The 23582-nt window shown below is 43.0% G+C and overlaps 1 protein-coding gene across 1 annotated transcript in view; it reads left to right on the top strand.

Moving 5' to 3' along the window:
* CTTNBP2 (cortactin binding protein 2) overlaps positions 1–23226 on the top strand; it is a 105405-nt gene extending 82179 nt beyond the window's left edge. The window contains 10 exon segments of the mRNA XM_079994057.1: positions 404–556; positions 4262–4449; positions 9168–9346; positions 10622–10827; positions 11888–12073; positions 12798–12858; positions 14182–14314; positions 16117–16221; positions 21270–21428; positions 21431–23226. Coding sequence (XP_079850183.1) covers positions 404–556; positions 4262–4449; positions 9168–9346; positions 10622–10827; positions 11888–12073; positions 12798–12858; positions 14182–14314; positions 16117–16221; positions 21270–21428; positions 21431–21517 — 1457 coding nt within the window. The 3' untranslated portion in view covers positions 21518–23226.
* The last annotated feature ends 356 nt before the right edge of the window (positions 23227–23582 follow it).

The following is a 23582-nucleotide window of genomic DNA, read 5'->3' as shown; positions in this document are numbered from 1 at the left end:
CCAGTATCCTGATGGAGATGCACGTTGCCCCCTTCTCGATCAACCAAACAATCATTTGGTAAGCAGAGAAAAACTGATAACCTTCCCTCTGCTGATCTGCGGAGAGAGGGGTTGTGTGCTTCCGTGTGTGAGAGAGAGGGGGCGCTAGTCTCACTTTTGGTTAGGCCTCCAACTGCTAGCTTGTGGCCCTTGGAGAGATAGCCGAGCAGGAATGTGGCCCTTGAGCCAAGGAAGGTTAGTCACCCCTTCCATGAGATATTTGGGGGGCAAAGGGGGTGTGGACAAAAGCAGCATCAAAGTTCCTACATGCTCTAGATATGTTCTTATTATGAAAAGTGCATGTTGTAAATTGAGAGAGGGAGGTCTCCCTCTGCCAGCCACAATAAGCTCTTTGTATCCACAGGTTGCCTGATCCCCGTGAAACACCCTTCTGTAAACAACAGAACCATTGTAATTTTAGAGAATTTGGAAAAAGCGACATTATTGGAATTACTGGGGGAGTTTCTCCAACCCCTTGAAAACCGTGGCTCTGAGAACTCCTACACTATGAAGAAAGGTACAGAAATGTTTTGTGTTTTTTTTTGTTGTTGTTTCTCTAGGGTTCACTATTATGGAAAACATACTGGGGCATGTTCCACAGGGGGGGATGCACTGGGACAACCGATCTCAGTGATCACGGGTAGGAGGAGGAGTTACGCTAAGACCAGACCATGTCATTACAGAGGAGGCAGGTTTAGTCGTTGTCTGAGGACTATTCCTGCCTCCGGGTCTGGTCCTGACCGGATGGATACTAGAATCAGCAAGGGATACCCACATGACCTGAAGGTGCTGCTGTGCAATGCCAGGTCAATGATTCATAAGACCACTGCCATCCATGACTTGATCATGGATGGAGGACTTGACCTGGCATGTGTAACAGAGACTTGGTTGGATGAAGCAGATGGGCCTGTCCTTGCCGCTGCTTGTCCACCAGGTTTCTCTTACGCACAGCAACCCAGGTCATGTGGGCGGGGAGGGGGGGGGTTGCAGTGATTTTTAGAAAGTCATTAGTTTGCACCAGGCGTCCTATTGGGAAGACCCAGTTTTCTGAGTGCATGTTCTGGAAGTTGGGCAATAGGGGCAGTACAGGATTCCTTTTGGTGTACCGACCTCCCCGCTGCACCAAGGATTCCCTGCCCGAGCTGCTTCAGGTCGTGGCGGATGTTCTCCTGGAGACACCTAGCTTGGTCGTCCTAGGGGATTTTAACATCCATGCCGACACGACCTTACAAGGGGCAGCTCGGGACTTCGTGGAAAGCATGGCCTCCATGGGGCTGTCCCTGAATAAGTCTGGCCCAACCCATAGCCGCGGACATGCCTTGGACCTGGTGTTTACCTCTATGGATGTTGGTGATCTGACACTAAGTAAAAGTGAAACAAAAGAAGTGCCATGGTCAGATCACTTCCTGGTGCAACTGGACTTCTCTGCGACCCATCCCCTCTGCAGGGAGGTGGGACCAATTCGGATGGTCCACCCCCGCCACTTAATGGATCCAAATGGTTTCCAGAGAGTGGTAGGGGATGCTTTATCCCATGTTGATGGCCTTTCAGCTGATTCCCTGGTGGCCCGCTGGAATGCGGAGTTAACCAGGGCTATTGACTGTTTGGCTCCGAAGCGCCCTCTCCGATTGCATGGAGCCCGGAGAGCCCCGTGGTTTTCCACGGATCTGAGGGCAATGAAACAATCTTTGAGACGGCTAGAGCGCCGGTGACGGATAACTCATTCCGAATCTGAACGGACACAGGTTAGAGCTCAACGTCGAGACTACCAAGTGGCGATAGCGACGGCGAAGAAGAATTTCTTCACCGCCTCTATTGCATCTGCAGAAAACAGCAGCAGGAGACTTTTTCAGGTGGTTCACAATTTAGCGGAACCACCTGTAACATCGGGGCCCAGTACGGGCCACATGTTCTCCTGCAATGATTTTGCAAAGTTTTTTGAAGATAAAATCGCTCAGATTCGGGAAGAAGTAGACTCCACCGTGGGAGCAGGGCCAGGGCGGGTGAGTGCTAGAGTTCTGTCTAGTCAAGTTGAGTGGGATCAATTCCAATCTGTTACCTCCGAGGATGTGGACAGGCTGCTTGGACGAGTGAAACCAACCACCTGTCTCCTGGATCCTTGCCCATCCTGGCTTATAAAAGCTAGCCGGGAAGGACTGGGCGATGGGCTTCGTGGGGTGATGAATGCTTCCCTCCGTGAGGGAGCCTTCCCAGACCCGCTGAAAGAGGCAGTTATTAAACCGTTTCTTAAAAAACCATCTTTAGATGCGGCCACAATGGCCAACTATCACCCAGTCTCAAATCTTCCATTCTTGGGCAAGGTGATAGAGCGAGCGGTTGCCGAACAACTCCAGGCACGCCTGGAAGAAGCGGGCCATTTGGATCCCTTCCAGTCGGGATTCAGGCCTCATCATGGGACTGAAACTGCCTTGGTCGCACTGGTTGATGATCTCCGGCGGGCTAGGGACAAAGGTGAGAGCTGTTTCCTAGTTCTGCTGGATCTCTCAGCGGCGTTTGATACCATCGACCATAACATCCTTCTGGACCATCTTGAGGGGCTGGGAGCTGGGGGCACTGTCCTACAGTGGTTCCGCTCCTTCCTCCTGGGCCGTGTTCAGAAAGTGGTGGTGGGGGATGAGTGTTCAGACCCCTGGGCTCTCATTTGTGGGGTGCCTCAGGGTTCTGTCCTCTCCCCCATGCTTTTCAACATCTACATGCAGCCGCTGGGAGAGATCATCAGGAGGTTTGGGCTGGGTGTTCATCAGTATGCAGATGATACCCAGCTCTACCTCTCTTTTAAATCAGAACCAGTGAGGGCAGTGAAGGTCCTGTGTGAGTGTCTGGAGGCGGTTGGAGGATGGATGGCGGCTAACAGATTGAGGTTGAATCCTGACAAGACAGAAGTACTGTTTCTGGGGGGCAGGAGGCGGGCAGGTGTGGAGGATTCCCTGGTCCTGAATGGGGTAACTGTGCCCCTGAAGGACCAGGTGCGCAGCCTGGGAGTCATTTTGGACTCACAGCTGTCCATGGAGGCACAGGTCAAATCTGTGTCCAGGGCAGCTGTTTACCAGCTCCATCTGGTACGTAGGCTGAGACCCTATCTGCCTGCGGACTGTCTCGCTAGAGTGGTGCATGCTCTGGTTATCTCCCGCTTGGACTACTGCAATGCACTCTACGTGGGGCTACCTTTGAAGGTGACTCGGAAACTACAACTAATCCAGAATGCGGCAGCTAGACTGGTGACTGGGAGCGGCCGCCGAGACCATATAACACCGGTCTTGAAAGACCTACATTGGCTCCCAGTATGTTTCCGAGCACAATTCAAAGTGTTGGTGCTGACCTTTAAAGCCCTAAACGGCCTCGGTCCAGTAAACCTGAAGGAGCGTCTCCACCCCCATCATTCTGCCCAGACGCTGAGGTCCAGCGCCGAGGGCCTTCTGGCGGTTCCCTCATTGCGAGAAGCAAAGCTACAGGGAACCAGGCAGAGGGCCTTCTCGGTAGTGGCACCCACCCTGTGGAACGCCCTTCCAGCAGATGTCAAAGCGATAAACAACTACCTGACATTCAGAAGACATCTTAAGGCAGCCCTGTTCAGGGAAGTTTTTAATGTGTGATTTTACTGTATTTTTGGTTTTTATGGAAGCCGCCCAGAGTGGCTGGGAAGGCCCAGCCAGATGGGCGGGATATAAATAATAAATTATTATTATTATTATTATTATTATTATTATTATTATTATTATTATTATTTAAAGTATCTGAAGATGTGTGCATGCACACGAAAGCTCATACCAATAACAAACTTAGTTGGTCTCTAAGGTGCTACTGGAAGGAATTTTCTTTATTTTGTTTTAAAGAGCAGAGTTTTCTTAGGAAGTTTGCACTTGACACAGGCTTAGCACAAACACACAAACATCCCAGCCTGCACCTGACTCCTCCCTGATCTCTCTGCAGTGCATTTGCACTGAGCTAAGCCATAGCCTTAGCAGGGCACCTGAACCCAGGCTCATGGATTAGCTCTCTCCAGACAAACCACAAGGTATAAGCAAGGTTCATGGTATGGTTTGAGGCTTAGCTCAGTACAGAATGACAGGGGAGTCGCATACGAACCCTGCCACAGTGATATGTAATCCATTTAGATGAGCTTTCATTTGGACTCTGTCACCTGGATGTTTTATTTTGAGTTTTTCTTCTCTTTTGGTTGTCTTGTTGTTGTTTTGTTTAGCCAATGGTGCATCTGAAGCTTATTACTTCCACGAGAATTGTTTTCTTATGGGGACCATTGCAAAATCTCGGCTTCAAGGCTCTGACCTGATGGTTCAGCAACATTTCCTCTGGGTTCAGCTAAGATGGGACGGAGAACCGATCCACGGCCTCCTGCAAAGGTTCTTAAGAAGGAAGGTTTTAAGCAAGGTAGGAGCATGCCTGCATGAGTTTCAGGTCACTGTTCACTACAAAAGGTGTTCAGCGTTACTAGAACCAAATAAATTAATAAGAGAACTAAAGCTCTTCCATTTTGGAGGACAAAGAAGTGAGCCTTTGTATACCGCTCAATAATAAGCTTCTGCGATTTAGTTTATGAATTGGGATACAGTTAAACCTCTGTTGTCAAATGTAATCCATTCTGGAAGTCCGTTCCAAAACGTTCGACAACCGAGGCGCGGTTTCCAATTGGTTGAAAGAGCATCCTGCACTCAAGCGGAAGCCACGTCAGATGTTCAGCTTCCGAAAAACATTCGAAAACTGGAGCATTTACTTCCGTGTTTTCGGCCTTTGGGAGCTGAAAAGTTTGAAAACGGAGCCATTCGGGAGCCAAGGATTGACTGTATATATTTATAAATACACAGGTGGAACTTCATCATCGTTCCTACATACCAGCAACAAACCAGTAACTTTCATGCATAAGCCTTTCTTAAATCAAATTGCAGAATTGCTTTTGAGCGGTCTTGGCTTATTGGTAGTCAATTACATCACCAATACGTGTTACAGAGGCATTTTCTGACTGCTGTAACTGCTACCGTTTAAGACTTCAATAGAGGTGTAGTGTTGTACTGGATGTGTTGTATGGACTGTTTAAGTTAAATGTTATTGGTAATATGTAAACTGATCTTAATTGATGCATAATAAAGTTTATTTTAAAAAGAAAAAGAAAAATCCACCCAGCTGTACTGCAGCAGTGTTGAGTTGTTGCCTGGTGATTAGCTTTCATCCTTCAGGTTTGTCACAGACACGTAAGGGATGGAGACTGCTTCAGGCTGGTTTTTAAAAGCAGTGACACATCTACACACTGCACATATTACAACATAAACACACCAAACACACCCTTGACACTAACTTCTGATTCTTTTCATTGTGCTATTTTACATTTGTTAACCTATAAACATTTCATTATTATTATTTTAATTTCCATTTCTTCCAACTTCCAATTGGAATTTCCATTTCTTCCAACTTCCAATTATTATATACTTTCTTTATATTTCATGATTCATTCTATGTCTGCCCAGAGGTTAGCATTATCACAGTAATTTCTATTATATTCTTCAAAAATTATCCAATCTTTATTAACTTTTTGTATTGAGTTTTCATCTTTGCGAGTTGTAGATATTCAATCATTCTCACTTGCCAGTCTGTTTGGGTGGGGATGTTGTCACTTTTCCAATTCTTACCTATTAGAATCCTAGCCACTGTGGTTGGAGTATAAAAGAATAAGAGAATTTTGGGATATCATATATAATGAAATTAAGTAGATTCTTAAATTTTCATTCCCCCAAAATCCCTGAAGCCTTCCTGTTAGGAATAATGCCTACCGAAATAAAGAAAAATCTGAGACCCCTTTTTATGTACACAACCACTGGGTGGATTCTTCTTCTTCTTCTTCTTCTTCTTCTTCTTCTTCTTCTTCTTCTTCTTCTTCTTCTTCTTCTCTGATTGTAGGTCTCCTGGCAGCATGGAGAGCTTCAAATCCTAGTTAGCAATGGATGGTTTATCATCCTACTCCCTTTGAAATGAAGTCATAAATCATTGCTGCTTAGTGGAACTGGGGTGTTTGTCAGGAACTAGCTTTAAGTGATTTTCTTGAGCCTGCAGTGGCAGAGAGATGATCTCGAGAATGTGCGGCAGAGAGAAATTTAGCAGGCGCGACTTCTTCCGCAAGTAGCACCTGAGAGACAGTTCTTTGTCTCACAATGATTAGGAGTCACAGAAGCCAACATGGATTAAGAGATTGAAACCTCAAGGATGTGAGCCCATCGTAAACGAAAGCTGCTTTGATATTTAGATATGTTAGGTTTGTTGTGTTCTTTCCACATTCAAGGCACACCACATACATCATCACAGTAATCATTAAAATATTTGTGTAAGGTATACTATAGTCTATAGAGCTATAGTTGCATAGTAGTTAGTGATGTCACTGAAATTTTTGTATTTTGACTCTCAAAAATACTGTCGTACCTTGGAAGTCGAATGGAATCCATTCTGGAAATCCGTTCGACTTCCAAAATGTTCGAAAACCAAATTGTGGCTTCTGATTGGCTGCAGGAAGCTCCTGCAGCCAATCAGAAGTCATGGAAGCCCCATCAGACATTTGGGTTCCAAAAGAACGTTTGCAAACCGGAACAGTCACTTCCAGGTTTGCGGCATTTGGGAGCCAAAACGTCCGAGTTCCAGGGTGTTTGGGATCCAAGGTACGACTGTACAAGCATCCAGGACTCATAATGTCTGTCTCAATAGAAGATGAACATTGCAGTGTTATAATTCTTCTTGGGCTTGGATTTTTATTTGAGCTAAGAAAGATCTCAGCTTCTTCCACCCCACACATCAACCCAGTTCTCTTCCAGCCTCCTCTTCCCTTTCCTTCCTCTTCCCTAAACTACCTTCTTCTGCTGTTCCAGCGGGAGATAGGTCGAATAATGAACCAAGCAAGGGATTCATAAGGTACCAGGTAATTGTGATGAAATTCCTCCTTCCCACTTGGTGCTTATGAAACAGCAGCAACCATGTAAAAAACAACAGGGAGGGAGGGGGAGTTCTGGGGCTTTTAGTGCATTCCTAGAAAAGGTTCATATAGGAGCCAAGTTTTATCTTGGGATTTTGGAGAAAGCTCATGAAAGGTGTGCTTTCCGTGATGAACTTCCAGGGAGCACTCATCACCAGTAATAGCTGGCACTCCACATATGAACTGAAACAGCAAAGTATTGTGGTAGTATTCAATGTTGGGTTGGAAGTGCGAAGCATTTCCCTGTGGTGAGAGCAAGATGAATATATAGTGGAATCTTATATGTCTATGCAGAAGCAAGTCTCATTGAGTTCGATGGGATTTGCTCCCAGATGAGTAGGTATAGGATTGCAGATTTACATTATTCAAAAAGTGCCAATAATGCATACAGGGTAGTGAATTAGGGTTACCTTGGTGCAGAAGTTTATGCATTTTATACTAATATATACACAACCCTCATCATGATATTCCCATTTAAAATTAATTTCAATTAAATGTCCACAACAGGACTATGAAAGCAACGCTGTAAAAAAAACAACCAAAATGGTATCTTTCCACAGCTGGTCTGACTGCACACCAGAAAGCCCTGCTTCTAATGAGATTAGGAAGAACATGAGTTATTTCTTAAGAAAGGATTTCCTTTTTAGCTCTTGCCTCAAAGCAAGGCATTATCCCTTAACTGAATACTTGTGTATGGTTCTTCTGTCGTTTCCTGATCTCTGCCTCTATCTTTGTTAAATGCCTGGAGTGCTCCCCGTTGTCTACAAGTGTTTTTTAATTGAAAACGAGCAAAATGGAAGCAAGGGCATAAATGCGCCGAAATAGCTTCAGCAAATGAGCAAACCAACACAATGAGAACTGAAGGAATAATTTGAAATTTGAAGTCATTGATAGCAGTAGGCCTCCGCTGCGCGAGAGATCCATAGTACTTGGCCCTTTCTTTATACAGTTGTTATAAAACAAGAGAGCCCTCTTTTTTGTGAGAGGTGCAAGATTATTTACACTGAAACAAAACAAAACTATGGGTGCAGTAGACCCTAGTGGGCTTATTTGGTAGTGAAGTAGTGCCCAGTGTCTGCATCTAGGGCCCCTAGCAATGCTACCACAATGGCATTGTGGGAAATTGAAATGATGAATAGACTTAAAGCATTGCTGACAGGACTGATGCATTTTTGCTTACCAGATCAAGACTTTTCACCACCAATGTGATGGTCAGAACTTGTGCCCAGGTAGCATTAAATGTTAATTGGGAGAAAAGTTACAGCCCCAAAGGCTTCATTTGTTCCTTTGTAACATTAGATGTGCAGCAGTCATATTCCCCAAGCTTGTCCTGGCAAGATGGCTTAAGCGAGAGCATCTGCACACTGCTGGCGACACTGTTGTTTCTTGCTATATGTAATGTTATGCCTTGTTCCCTCTTGAGGTGGTGATGATATGCCAGTTGAAGGCAGACTGCATAGCCAATATCTCTGTAATACTTCTACTGGGACTTAAGTGTGAATGCTTCATATAGAATTAGGCTTTATTCATCCATTGGGATGTTCTTCTTTTTTTAAAAAAGCCCCATTAAAATGTACACATGTACAACCCTTGTCCATTATTATAGGGCTTGCTCAAGAAATCAGTTGATGTTACTACCACTGGAAGGGCGAAAGAAAACCCTCCATAGTTTCAAATATTAAAATTTTGGTTCATATTAGAAGCTGGAGCATCCTACTGAATTTGCATCTTCTTAAAATTGTTTAGATTTAGGTGTGCTTCGGAGTTTCTGGCCACTGCTTGTGTTGCTTCAAAAGAACTCAAATGTTTTCATCTTTCCGAGTTTGGAAATAATTCACACATGCCTGTACACCATTTGATATCTTATCACTTGGTCACTCAACACAATGACTTTCAGCCATGAAAGCTCCATCAAAAAGCACTTGTGTGATGAGAAGTGAGAAGGACAGGTGTCTTGGTGGTATTTGATCCATGGTGGGTTTTTCACACGAGCAGTGACTGCTTGATGCTGCGGTTATCAAGGAATGAGCATGCAAGTGTTTTAGTGAAACCTACTGCTTATGTACAGCATGTTGTGTTGTGAAGTTGCTTTCCTTCTTCAAAGAAGTCCAAAACCAATCATCTGCTCTCTCTCCAGTTCAAAGGAAAAATGCCTCCTCCGTGTGATCCAGTGTGCAAGATCATAGATTGGATTCTCGCAGTCTGGCACCAACTCAATTCATGTTTATCACGGCTTGGTGCACCTGAAGCACTTGTTGGACCGAAGCATTTTCTGTCTTGTCCGGTGGTGCCTGGTCACAGCCACACAACAGTGAAGTAAGTCTTGTCGTTTAATCTTTATTCATGATACAGTGCAGCAGTGACATCCTTAAAATACTTACTTCTCCAGTACATCACTGTAATCTGTTCTAGCACCACTAATTCAAATTTATAGAATTTCCCAATCTTTCTCCCATGGCTGTACTCTTTCTAATTTTGTGTTACACCGTGCCTTCTTGGCAGCCATTTTGCGACTGGCACCCACAGCTTTTTCTCAAAATTCAAAATGTACCTGCTGCTTCAAAAAGGTTGGCAAGCCCTGATATACTGCTTAATTGCAATTATGTACAACACAGAGCAGAATAACTTCATTCTTTTTTTAAAAAAAAAATAGTTGCAGCACCACTGTGTAGACATTTACTTGGTTACAGATGCTGAATTTATTATTCTTTTACTTTTTATTTCATTCCGACAATCATGATGGTGCTATGATGTAAATGAGTTCCTTAAATGCTCAGGGGTATTTTCTCTCTTTTTTATTCGAGCTAGCAAACTCTTTGGTTAGTTATTTTTTTGATATAACATATCAGGAATATATAAGGAGTTGGAAAGCATGCAATGGCAGTAGTGGGGAAAAGTAATTGTGTGCTTCACAAATGCAGTAATACACACTGGGCCTCCATTCGACTATTAAATCCAGGGGCTAAAATTACATTTTATGTCTTTGATTATGATTACATGACACACTTGTCACATAGAAAGGGAGGTTCAAGTTCTTGGAAGTGTTTGTACAGCCCAAGTACAATTGTACCTTGGTTCTCGAACGAATTGGTACTCGGGCATTTTGGCTCCCAAACGCTGCAAACCTGGAAGTGAGTGTTCCGGTTTGCAAACGTTTTTTGGAAGCCAGACATCCGACATGGCTTCCGTGGCTTCCAACTGAGTACAGGAAGCTCCTGCAGCCAATTGGAAGCCGTGCCTTGGTTTTTGAACCGTTTTGGGAGTCGAACAGATTCCAAGAATGTATTAAGTTCAAGAACCAAGGTACAACTTTACAAGACAGCAATGGTTTGCTGTCCAGGTGTCTTTCTCAGGATCTGTAGGAGCTCTCTGTGGTCTCAGAAAGAGATATTTTATATCACCTGATTTTTTTTTACCAACATGCAAGGGACTGAATATAGGATCTTCTGAACTCAAAGCACACACTCTGCCTCTAAACTATTGCCCCATACCAGAAGAGGGAATTTCAACAGCATCTCATGCAAGGATGAAAAAAACTGCAGCTACAATTTTCATGCCTTAGTGTTATTTCTTTTCCCTCTGTGCTCCAAGGTGGATGTCCAAGTTATGGAATTCTGTCATTGCTCCCCGAGTTCAAGAAGCAATTCTCTCCAGAGCTTCTCTGAAAAGACCATCCACACTGGGACAGATGGCAGTCAAGAAAAGTCCGAGCCAAGGTCAACAGGCTGTGGTGAAAGCTGCGCTCAGCATCCTCTTAAATAAAGCTGTTCTGCATGGATGTCCTCTTCCCAGAGCAGGTGGGAAATAGTAACTGGGTTGATTGCTAGACTCAAAAGTCCAGGAAGGAAACTGAAGGCTATAACCCAGCAATCCTAGAAGACATTGATAGCACTCACTAACTACCGCATCTCAGACAAGGTTTCAAGAAACGTGTTTTGGAGTGATCAGAATATCTTAAGCAATTCAAAAGCAAACTGCTGTTGCTTGCCTGTCTGATCTGGGGAAAATTCATTCTTGACCACAAAACTATGAAGATTACTGATCACGTAATGTTAAACTAGAGTTGAGGGAGTCATTTCTCCATGAGTTCATCTCTCGGCACTGTTACGTTGTGAACTGCCCTGAGGTCTACAGATGAAGAGTGGTATATTTTTTATTATTATTATTATTATTATTATTATTATTATTATTATTATTATTTGCTACAGCCACATAGGTGTGATCAATTGCATGGGTCTTTTCCCATGGAGTTTGAGCACTAGATATTTTTATTTTGCAAGGAGTCTGACGTGTTCACAAATGTAGATAAATTCTCCATTTTTTCTTATTTTTGTTGTGGTCAAGTGTTTGAGTATATTGCTCATAGTTCCCTTTATTGGTCCAGTCACTGCAGCTCTCTCCTTTCTGGCTATGAGGGCCTGAATCTCTATTTTTGCATTCATCTCTTCTCTTTCTCTCTCATGCAATCATCACACACACGGTTTCTGCCCCTGGTGCCTCCTGTGTCATTTGCTTGTGTGTTTCTTTGTGAAACCAAAGGTAATTCATTTTTACATTGGGGCCCGTGATTTATTTCTGGTTGAGCAGTTAGGTAGCCCACGATTGTAAGAGATCTACTGCTTACTGCTGAGCCCACAAAACCAATCAATCAAGTCTCAAAAACCTATAATATTTCATTGTTCGACCTCTTTATTCATCCTTGCAATCACAGCAAATCTTCCAGTTCCATAAAACCATGGTGGTTTTTTTTAAAAAAAGCTCAGCTGATGCTCTTTTAGACAAAGGCATTTGACATCACATTATAATATTTCAGGTCTTGAATTATCACCACGGCTTATTTTGTTCTCAATGTTTCAGAACTGGATCGGTACATTGCTGATTTCAAAGGAGGAAACTTCCCCCTCTCTATGGTGTCAAACTACAAGAACTGCCCCAAGAAAAGAGGAGAAAGCATCGCTTGGAGAAAAGTGAGCACCAGTCCTCGTAAGAAATCAGTCCACTTGTCAGCCCAGTCCTGGAGTAGGAAAGAGGAGAATGCAGAAGGTAATGGCTAATGGGAATGAAAGGCCCTGTAGGAACTGCAGAGATGGGCCAGGAAATTCTGTTTAATGTGAATGTTCTGTCCTTTAACCATTCAGTCAAGGCTCTTTCATTTCTGAGTTGTTGTTGTTGTTGTTTACCAACGATATGCATAATCCACTCACCACCGCTGAAGTGCAACTTCTCTTTAACCCTGCTAAAACAGATACAGTGGACACTCGGGTTGCAAATGTGATCTGTGAGGGATGCACGTTCACAACCCGCAGCATTCGCAACCCGGAGCGATTCGGCGCTTCTACGCATGCGCGACCCCCGAAACCCGGAAGTAACCCGTTCCAGTACTTCCGTGTTTCGCTGGTGCGTAACCCCAAAAAAACGCAACCTGAAGCGCCTGTAACCTGAGGTATGACTGTCCAGTGGTACCTCGGGTTACAGACGCTTCAGGTTACAGACTCCAATAACCCAGAAGTAGTACCTCAGGTTAAGAACTTTGCTTCAGGATGAGAACAGAAATCGTGCTCCGGCGTCTTGGCAGCAGTGGGAGGCCCCATTAGCTAAAGTTGTACCTCAGGTTAAGAACAGTTTCAGGTTAAGAGCGGACCTCCAGAATGAATTTAGTTCTTAACCCGAGGTACCACTGTACAGGATTGGCACCATTGGTGCTTCATAGATTACTCCCACTGACTGTATGTGTGTGTCAATGCTTCTCATCCTTCGTCTTGTGTAGGTGTCAAGTCAAAGAACATATTGCAGGAAAATGGGAACAAAATGGCTTCTCTAACAAAAAAGTAAGTTGCTTTTGGAGGGGGACTGGAAAATTATTAGGCAATGATAAAATTAAATAACTGAATTCTGTAATAACCTAGTACTGTACATTTTTATGTGGCTTTGTCCCAGTCCGTCTTCTAGGAAATTTTAGATAATTGTTTGCCCTGTGGTCAGTAAGCCGATCGTGTGAGATGAGGTGAGCATCATTGCCCTCCCCTCCCCCAACTACAAAGGAAATGGGACAATATGCAGACAATAATATTCACCTTAAATTACTCTGGCTGGATGCCGTAGCCAAAATATCAAACCACGTGCAGATGGCAAACACAAAGCTGCCAATTCACGACCTGCCAAAATGCCACAAAGGTTGGAAAGCACAAGTCCTGAAGAACTGCAGGTTCTTTGCTGCCGGTTGTCACAGCCTCAACATGTTTTGTTAAAAAGATAAAAGTGGTTGAGAGCAATGTGCAGGGTTGGTGCACCCATGAAGCAAGGTGAGGCAACCGCTTCAGGTGGCAAGGATCCACCAGGGCAGCAGATCCCAATGTCGATCTTTCTCTCTCGTTCCTGATGTTCCTGATCATCCATCACCCCATTTTTCCTGAATGGGAGGGAGGTGCCTCAGGTGTCAAAATGTCATGAGCTGGTCCTGCCAAAGTGCATGTGAGTGCTATTGGACACATGCCTGGTCTTCAGGAACATTCTATAACGTTCCTGGCTTATACAAAACAGAACAGCCTACACACTTGCTTTCGAATAGTTCACAGGAATGAATTCCCATCTGTATTAGTTTGCAGAATGGCAGTCCTTAAGCCAGTGTGATACTTTCTAAAAATCCAGCAAATGGTCAAAGGCACAGATTAACTGAATGAGACTCAAGTCAAGTTTAGTTTTACTTCTCCAGAGGATTTGCAGCTTTGGGAGAACACTTTACATATATACATTATCTGTTGTTTCAACAGATTGTGACTCAATCCTATGTAAATGTTTGCAATGCCTTTGTTAAAAAAAATATTGTGCTTGCATTTATGTTTGATGATATGAAAGGTCTGTCTGCAGTGTTTAATGGTTGCCATCGTTTAATGTTGCATGTGTGAACTTGCTCGCACATTATACTAGAAAAGGCCATTTCTCCCTTGTAGATTAGTAAGGAAATGCCCGTGTAGCAGGGAAGATTAATTAAACCACTCATAGAATTAATATTCAACCCAGATATATTTTGAGTAGACCCAAAACTCTCAATTTTAAAATCTCATTTTTCCTAGGCAACAGTGTCAAGAATGATTTTTTTTTTTAATGAACTTGTAGAATAAATTAAATTGGCTTTTGTTTTGTTTTCCTAGACGTCTAGAAGATGACCCACTAAGTGTGTTAAACCTGGAGCAGAGGCTATCGGTTGGTTCTGATGATGAAGTAGACCTTGTGCAGGAGCTTCAGAGCATATGTTTAAGCAAATCGGAATCTGACATAAGCAAGGTAACTGCAGTCTACATCTCTTCACAACGTAATCGGCCTGTCCATTTCCTCTGGTTCCATCCATGCTTCATTCCAACACGTCACAATTTTCTCCTGTTCTCAGGAAAACATTCATAGACTCATCCATCTCTCTAAGTGCCTTCCTTTTCTGTTTCTACCCGGTGTTGTCTCCAAACTCCTTCAGTTGACTGCTTACTCCCACTTTTCATTTATTTATTCCATTTTAAAATGCTTATAATTACATAAATAAAAAATAAGGCTGGATTTAAATAGAGCACTTGCAGAATTACAATTCCAAAATGTCTGCAAAATGGCTCATTCTCACTTCTTTCTCCTCCAACTCCTCTCCTGCTCTCTATTTAAAGTCCCTCAGCAGATGATTTCCTCACGGCCAAATTCAAAGGTCTCTGTCCTCATCTTGCCAGATTCCCTTCTTGCCCTAGTTTCTGTCCTCAACTGGGTCTCTTCCTACCTGACCATTCTCTCGTTTCTCTGTTCCCTGTGCCCATTAGAATCTGTCTCAGTGATATATTGTTGTTCCCAATCCTAGGTTATTCCATCAGATCCCATGGTTTTCATATTGCCTATATGCTGGTACCCAGTTTTGTCTCCCTATCCCAGACCAAGATCCCCCTTCATTCATTCCTCAGTTCTTAAGTACTTCTCTGACATATGTTACATCGCCCTCTCAAACTCATTCCTGTGCTTCCTTTCCTCATATACTCTGTATTAGACGTTTGCATCTCTGTGTCCATTGAGAATACCACCATCTACCTCATTGGATAGACACGTCTCTTCCACACTGCCACCAAGTCACTTCATTTTCACCTGTTTTAACATTGTAAAAATGCAGCCTTTCTTTTCTGCTTTGTCAGCAAATATTCTGATTTGTGGTCTTGTCATCTCCCATTCTGAAAGCTGCAACCTTCTCTCCCCTCTTCCTACACCCACCCTATACCAATGCTCTACCACCAAACAAGTCATCTGTTTTATTGCTCAGACCACCTGACAGCTGTCCTTAATTCCTACACCATCTTTCAGCCTGGAATCCATCACAAAATCCTCATCTGTACTTTCAAAGTTTCCTGTGGCTTTGCATCCTCTTATCCTGGCCACCTTTGCATCCCAATACTCCTGCTGGTGTTCAGGTCCATCATCTGTCTGAACATATCCTTCCCTTTCCCTTTCTCACCCTGCCACTTATGTCTGAAACTTGTTTTCAAAAATGGCTGCAAGTTGTTGCCTCTCTCTTCCATTAACTCTCTCCTTGAAACTCACATTTCCCATGAAGTTTTTGGTGCATGCCCTTATTTATTTGTACAAATATTTATAAACCACTATTTCATAGTGGAGTAACTCATTATGTAGAAGTTCCATCATCATATGGAAAGTTCCCTTGCTGCCTCCAATAATGTCCAGTTTGTGTCCTGTAGACAATATTGGATGTACCGTGGTGCTGCATAAGTTGTATCTAAACACAGGAGACATAGCGTATAGACTGCAGCTTGGCAACACTCTTTTCAACTCTGAAAACCTTTATAATATGTTTACAGAGTGTATTACCAAGGTTTAAGAGGTTTATCAAAGCAGATTAACAATGATACGCAGAACATTACTTTAAAACATGTATCAGTTTTTGTATATGCGAGTGAGATTTCCCTCTGACTTCATAATCTTATCTCTATCAGTCTATTGATCATGGGAAGCTAGTGTAGACTTAACGAGGGGTATAGGCATATCCCTGTTTTGACTTCTAACACTTGACTTTTTCCATCCCTCCTTCCTCACCAAACCTTATACAGATAGTAGATTCAAAGGATGAGCTGGTGATGATGATTAATGCTTCTCAGAAGGATCCTGTGTTTTCAGCAAACGTCATTAAGGCCAAAACTTCAGCATCACAGCAGGTTTGTGACGAGTTGTGATAACGTGGCATAAGGATGTCTTTGTATGTCCGTGACCTAAGCCTAGAGTTGTTTGTTAGATTCAGGGCATACTGGGCACAATCACTGCATGGTTGCCAAGGCTCTTTATATTGTGTTGTCCTTGTGGAAGTGAAGTTTCACCATGAGAGAAGACAGAGAACAACAGAGACAGGCACAAGATGGGCAAGAAAGACTGATGCATGTTATTGGGGGTTGGGATTTACATCATCAGGGAAAGCCCCTTGCAAGGACTTCCATTTGCACCGTGGTGCTTAAATCCATCTCTACACTGCCCCATGCACCACCAAATTGGCTTGGGGTAGGGGTCATAAAACCCCCAGAACAGCACACAGGGCAGGGAGAGCGGGAATCAATCTCTCTGGCAATTTGGAATGCTCGTGCAGACAGAAAAAATGGAAGAGCACAACACAACACTGTATAAATCTTTTTGGCTTTCCCCCCATTGCCACATTTTCAGTAGGATATGAACAGAGGCCTAGGGAGTGGGTGGGCTGTGTTGAATTGGTGGGTGGGCTGAGTGGATTGCTGAGCTATTAACGTGAGTGAAACCTCCCTTGACAAACGTGGCGTTCTTCACCCCTATTGCTGTGTGCCTTTAGCACTGGGGATTGTGTGTGATTGTTTGTGTGTTGCTATCCCATACCGATTCGTGACTTGCCTTTCAGTGGTATAATAATCAGAATGAAGTATTTTTGCTGGCATTTGAAATGAGCCCCATGCCCTAGAAGATTTTGTTTCTTAAAAAAAAGAGGTTTTGTGACACCCACACAAAACACAGCCCACTCTGAGGAAAAATAATTGAGAAACTCAGACTAGCCTGCACTAGGATGAGAGAGCATTCGGCTTCAGCCATTCATGATCGGGCCCAGAGACCATGAACTCTCCAGATGGAAACTCAAAAACACAGAGGAAGTGGCTGAATAAAATGGTACCCAAGGGGGAGGGTTGCTTGGAAGTGACAATTAGAAATGTTCAGTTGCTTGAAAGGCTTTCCCCCCCTTCCTCTGAGTTGTAAGAGGCTGTTGCCTTCTTAGCATGTGAAATAGGGAAGAGGGAAGAACGTCTGCAAAGCATCTCAGAATGTATATAAAGATAATCACATGGAGGCCTGCCTGGGAGTATCACTTGTGATGAGTTTGTACATCAGCCTATATGCTTTCTCCCAGTAGGAAAGTGGCAGCTACCTGGAGAAGGGGGGCGGTTAGATATTTAAGCAGACCGAATGACAGTAGCGCGTGAGACTCTTCACCTCAGGGTCGTGGCTTCAGGCCCCACATTGGGCAAAAGATTCCTGCATTGGGGGTGGACTAGATGACCCTCGCAGTCCCTTCCAACATTATGTTCTGTCCACAAAGCTGTAGCTGCATCTGCACTGTAGATCCTGCACTGAGCAAGGGCGTGGGGTGGATGATGGCCAAAGGCCCTTCCAACTAGCTCTGTACGTGTGTTCAAAACAATGTTTGCAATTCAGTTTAATAATAATAATGATAATAATAATAATAACAACAACAACAACAACAACAATAATAATAATAATAATAATAATAATAATAATACTACTACACAGGTCTATGTATTCATACTGATTCAGTCAGTCACTGATGGGGAATATATATATAAACATTTAGGTGCCTCCACAACGCTTGGAAAGTTTAAGCTTGCTCTCTCTCTCTCTATATATATATATATCCCCATGCACCTTGATTAAGTCAGAAAAAGACAACATTTTTTAATTTATTTCCTAAGAAACTCAATTTGAGGGAGGGGGCTCATTTCCAGTGGCAAGTATATTTTGATGAATTCATGAGTGAAAAATGGCATCAAATGAACGCAGTAGCTTGATCAGTTCCATCTTTGTGGTATGTTGTTGTTGTTTAGTCGTTTAGTCGTGTCCGACTCTTCGTGACCCCATGGACCAGAGCACACCAGGCACTCCTGTCTTCCACTGCCTCCCGCAGCTTGGTCAGACTCATGCTAGTAGCTTCGAGAACACTGTCCAACCATCTCGTCCTCTGTCGTCCCCTTCTCCTTGTGCCCTCCATCTTTCCTAACATCAGGGTCTTTTCCAGGGAGTCTTCTCTTCCCATGAGGTGGCCAAAGTATTGGAGCCTCAGCTTCAGGATCTGTCCTTCCAGTGAGCACTCAGGACTGATTTCATTAAGAATGGATAGGAATGTGGTATAGTTGCCAGCAGATGTTGGTTATAAGAAGCAACCATGCAGTAGGGACCAAACAGGGTGTGTATTGTGTACAGATCAGCCTTCCAACTTACATTTGTTAAATCGTCTCATTATAATATGGTTTGTGGCAAATATATAACTACTGCAGTAGAGATTTTTACTGATTTAGATAAAAGGTAGTACTGAAGTGAAAAAAGAATAGTTGGTCAGAGCATGGTGCTGATAACGCCAAGGTTGCAGATTTGATCCCTGTACAGGACAGCTGCATGTTCCAGCCATATTGGTCAACATTTCCCATTTTTAAGGGAAATTCCCTTATTCCGAATAGGATTCCTCGCAAGAAAAGGGGAAAGTTGACAGCTATGGTTCCAGCATTGCAGGGGGTTGGACTAGATGACCCTTAGGGTCCCTTCCAACTCTACGATTGTATGAAATAGGGTGAGATGTTGTGCCCTTCCTCCCCTGTATCCACACCTTTAGCATTGTTTCCCCCCATTTTTTTTGGGGGGGGGGAATGGAAGATAGATTTTACTTTGTCCAGAAGTGTGCATAGAAATCTCTGCAGCATTTAGACAGCTTCAGTCTCCTCTGCAGAGGTCATGCATTTATCAGCGGGTTTTATGTTATCCAGATTAGAACCCACCAGGCTTGCAGAAAGAGCAGGTGGCTCTACCCAGATATGCCTACGGCTCTTTCTTCTTGCTGCTTGGTGTAGCTTCTGGAATCGTAAGATGCGGTGGGGGAAGGGAGGGAAGCAGAAAATAGGAGAAGACAAGACATGCATTTAAAAATAGAAACAGGGATATTGTAGAAATAGAAAAAAAAAGTCCAGATATGGTGGTGGGCACAGAATCTATTTAGTCTTAAAAGGCATGTAGGCAGCTGCATTCTGTAATCACAGGCTCTCTTCTTTTCATCCAAAAATACACACTGCAAATGCCACCAGCCATACCATTTTGAGGCCTGAGGAAAATAATCTCGTATAAGCCTCTACACAGGAAACTATTTAATATGCAAAACGTTTGCTTTCTCAACAGTTGGACGGTGGAAATTTTCAGGGTTGTTTTCATACATAAAGTGGTAGGAGCCAGTATATATTTTGAGAAGGGAAAGTGGGGGAACAAAGGAGGTGGATCGAGTTTTGTGTACACAGTGATTCATCGTGAAGGAGAAATGTTTCGTTGTCAATTTTATTTACAAATTGAGCACAATTTCATGCAGTTTCGACACACTTTTGGCTGTGCAGAATTAACACTGCAGAATTCTGACTAGCTAAATAAACTCAAGTAGCACTGTAAAATGGTGCTATTTCTTACTCAGGGAGCTGTAACTCAGTGCATAATAGGTAGCCCAACTTCTCTCACGCCTTAAAGCTTCCCTGTTCCTCACCATTTCACATCACAGCAGCGGTGTATTCTGTGGTTCATCTCAGGTGCCAAAATGTCTTGGACTGACCCTGTCCTGGAAATGCTGTGGTCCCAAACCATTTAGATCAAGACTAGAATTTCGAATTAAGCCCAGGAACAATTTGGTAACAATGCAACGGGTAAAGTATAGGTGTTTCACATTCTAAATCAGGGGTCAACAAACCTTTTCAGCAGGGGGCTGGTACACTGTCCCTCAGACCTTGTGGGGGGCCGGACTATATTTTGAAAAATAATAATGAACGGATTCCTATGCCCCACAATTAACCCAGAGATGCATTTTAAATAAAAGCACACATTCTACTCATGTAAAAGCATGCTGATTCCCAGAACATCTGTGGGCCGGATTTAGAAGGCGATTGGGCCAGATCCGGCCCCCGGACCTTAGTTTGTGTACCCATGTTCTAAAATGGTAGCTGCAGCAGTTTATGTTTCCAAACGGTTTCTTATGCCAGGCCCATGTTGCACATGTCGCACTAGCCTCATATGGATGTAACCCGGGCATGTTAAGCTGAGGAAAGCCCTCCTTTGATGGCTAGATGAAACCTCTGGTTCAGAGCAGGTATGCCGCTGCTATGGAGCAGCAACAGGAGAGGTTTATGGGAAAACAGTATGTTGGACTAAATGGACCAATCAGGAGGGCTCCTCTTAAATTCTGAACATACAGTTGTACCTTGAACGACTTGTGAGTCGAACGTTTTGGGTGCCAAACGCCGCAAACCCGGAAGTGATTGTTCCGGTCTGCGAACGTTCTTTAATAATAATAATAATAATAATTTTTTTATACCCCACCCATCTGGCTGAGTTTCCCCAGCCACTGTGGGCGGCTCACAATCAAGTGTTAAAAACATACAGCATTAAATATTAAAATATTAAAAACTTTCCTAAACAGGGCTGCCTTCAGATGTCTTTTAAAGATAGGATAGCTGCTTATTTCCTTCACATCTGAAAGGAGGGCGTTCCACAGGGCAGGCACCACTACCGAGAAGGCCCTCTGTCTGGTCCCCTCTAACCTCACTTCTCGCAATGAGGGAACTGCCAGAAGGCCCTCGGCGCTGGATCTCAGTGTCCGGGCTGAACGATGGGGGTGGAGACGCTCCTTCAGGTTCTTTGGAACCCAAACTTTCACTTCAAAGTAAAAATGCCTAGGGTCGCCCCGCACAATAACAGAGAAAGGCCGGTGCTGGAATCCAAAGACATGGCTTGCATACCACAAAGCAGAGCTGCTGCGATAGTCAGCATAGTACATTCACCCCCTCCATGTATCTGTAACAGCTGGCAGCAGAAGCTTGGTGTAAGCTCAGGGTTCTTGATCCCAGACAATTTTTGCTTCTTTGTTCTTTATTCTTTTTGCTTTGGTCAGGGGTGAAATCATTCATGATATATAATGCTGTTCTATCGGCAGGATGGGAATTCTGGGATGTGTCCTCTCAGCAGCGGTCCAACAGCGCAATGCAGCAACACGAAGTCAAAAACTGAATCTTTCAAGAGTGGTGTTTCCAGAGTGAAATCTTTTCTTCCTGTGCCCAGAAATAAAGTCAGCCAGTCTTCTCAGAACACTAAATGAAGCAGCAGCAGCAATACAAGGCAAATAGAGGCAGTCAAGGACTCGAAAGAAGAAATTTGGAACATGCACAAAAAAACACAACTTGAGAAATGAGAATAAATCTACCAGTCTGCCATTCATTCCCCCCCCCCCTTTGGCCTTTGCGTAATCTTAGTTACCTTTGGAGAACAAGTTTATTTACGAGTGTAAATAATTTTTAAATATGTTTTCTCGGTTGTATCTATGGGACCACAGTTTAATTTCTGTGTAAATAAGCTGTTTATAATGGGAAAAAAATATTAGATTATATTAAATTGAACTTTAGAAAGTGAGAGAGCTTCACAGATGATTTTCTAATCTGAAAACGTTTTATTGTTTAATTATATTCAGGGGTATCACTACAAAGAGTGTAAATAATACATGCATAGGCACACACACACACTATATATATATATATATATATATATATATATATATATATGAATGAGAGACTTCATCCAGAGATACCTGTGTACAAAAGAGCTAGTACCACGTGTGATGTCTTGGTGGAGAGATGTGTTTTCCATCAGATAGTCAGTCAGAAGGATTGACTGACTATCTGTACAGCAAAGTCAGTGTGTCATTTGATGTTTACTCATCACTTGCAATCAGAGACTCTCCTGGAGTTCCACTCTGCTAGTATGCAGTGGGATTCCCATGCAACAGGATCCTATGTGAAAAACTAAGCAGTGGATCTGCTTTCGTTTCCTGTGTATACCGGGATCCTACAGGGGGTTACCTTAAAATGCTATTCTGTGTGTAATATCCCTACTGCCTGTAGAACAGGATCATTGGATATGGATGATAACCTTTATATATAGTTATATATACTGAAGTTTCCTGTGTTTTATTTCATACATTGGGTTGCACAATTCTGTACAGCACTGGTTTAAAGCTAATAATATACATGTGTTTTCAAGGCAAAAAAGAAAAAAAAGTTCACTTTCTGAAAAGTGAATGGAATGTGGCAATAATGGGAAGAACTGGGAATACTCCCCAGTTTCTTTCAGTTATAAACTGCATTAAATATTTCGATTGCCCATATTATTGGGTAGTTTGGTTTATTTCTTGTCTCAAACTCCTTTGTCACTTCTCTTTTGCATTCCCGCTCCTGTATGACTGATGATTTGTGCAGACTTTGTTTTTTCTGTTTAAAACAAGAACTCCAAAGCCATCGTAATAAGCAGTCTGTTGTCATTTGTCTCATGCTGCTTTTTATCACGAAAAAAAGAAAGCATTTAATTACGTAAATTATTATTATATATGCTATGCTATAAAAACTCCTCTCTCCCTCTACTTTTCTCATTTTTGACACATGCTAGAAATCTAGGGCATTTTACATTCAAAGGTAGTTTTTCTTAAAAGGACAGCACTTGATTAGCACGCAGTAGTCATCAGGAGAAAAAGCAACAGCAATAAATTGGGCGATGTGACCCATTTGTGTATCCTGTCTAAAATAATGTTTTAACTGCTATTTCTTCCATCGTACATCCTTTTTGCTCACAGAAGACTGTACCCTTTCAGTGTTCACACTGGGCACAGTTCCAACACCCTGTCTTGAGATGACACTTTCAGTAAATGAATCAGTACAGATTACTTAAGAAAAACAGGCTACATAGCCAGCTGGTGAATTGCTAAGCACTTGCTGTGACAGTGCTATGAAGATGTGCAATCCAACATCTCTGCAAGAGAGTTTGTAAAAGTAAAGTCAGCAGTTACGTTAAATGTTCTCCTGGAATTTCATCTGTCATGCCAATAAAACCCTTTTGTACTGCAATTTCTGCAACTATGTTTGTTTCTGTCTTACGTGTGTGTGTGTGTTTGTAGTTTTATGTGTATTATCTGTGTGCAAAAACTGGAACCTGGAACTTCAGTTCCTGCCTACTACGGCTTCCATGCTTTACATCACATCTTTAAGATAACCAGAACCCGGGTCTTAGCCAACATTCCCAATGGAATTCCCATTCTATTTCTCACAAACTATACCTATGCTCCCAGTGCCTACCCATAACAGGGCCTCTTATTCTTGGTTTTCCCCACTTCTCACTTGTCTTTTAAATTCTGTTACTAAAATCTTGGCACAAGACAAATACAGTATTAGAATAGGGAGAAAACGTGTATGATTTTTTTTTG

The sequence above is a fragment of the Podarcis cretensis genome, assembly GCF_951804945.1.
Source record: "Podarcis cretensis genome assembly, chromosome: 10".
Taxonomy (NCBI): domain Eukaryota; kingdom Metazoa; phylum Chordata; class Lepidosauria; order Squamata; family Lacertidae; genus Podarcis; species Podarcis cretensis.
The sequence above is the reverse complement of the archived record's forward strand: the minus strand, read 5'-3'. Positions and strand labels throughout refer to the sequence as shown.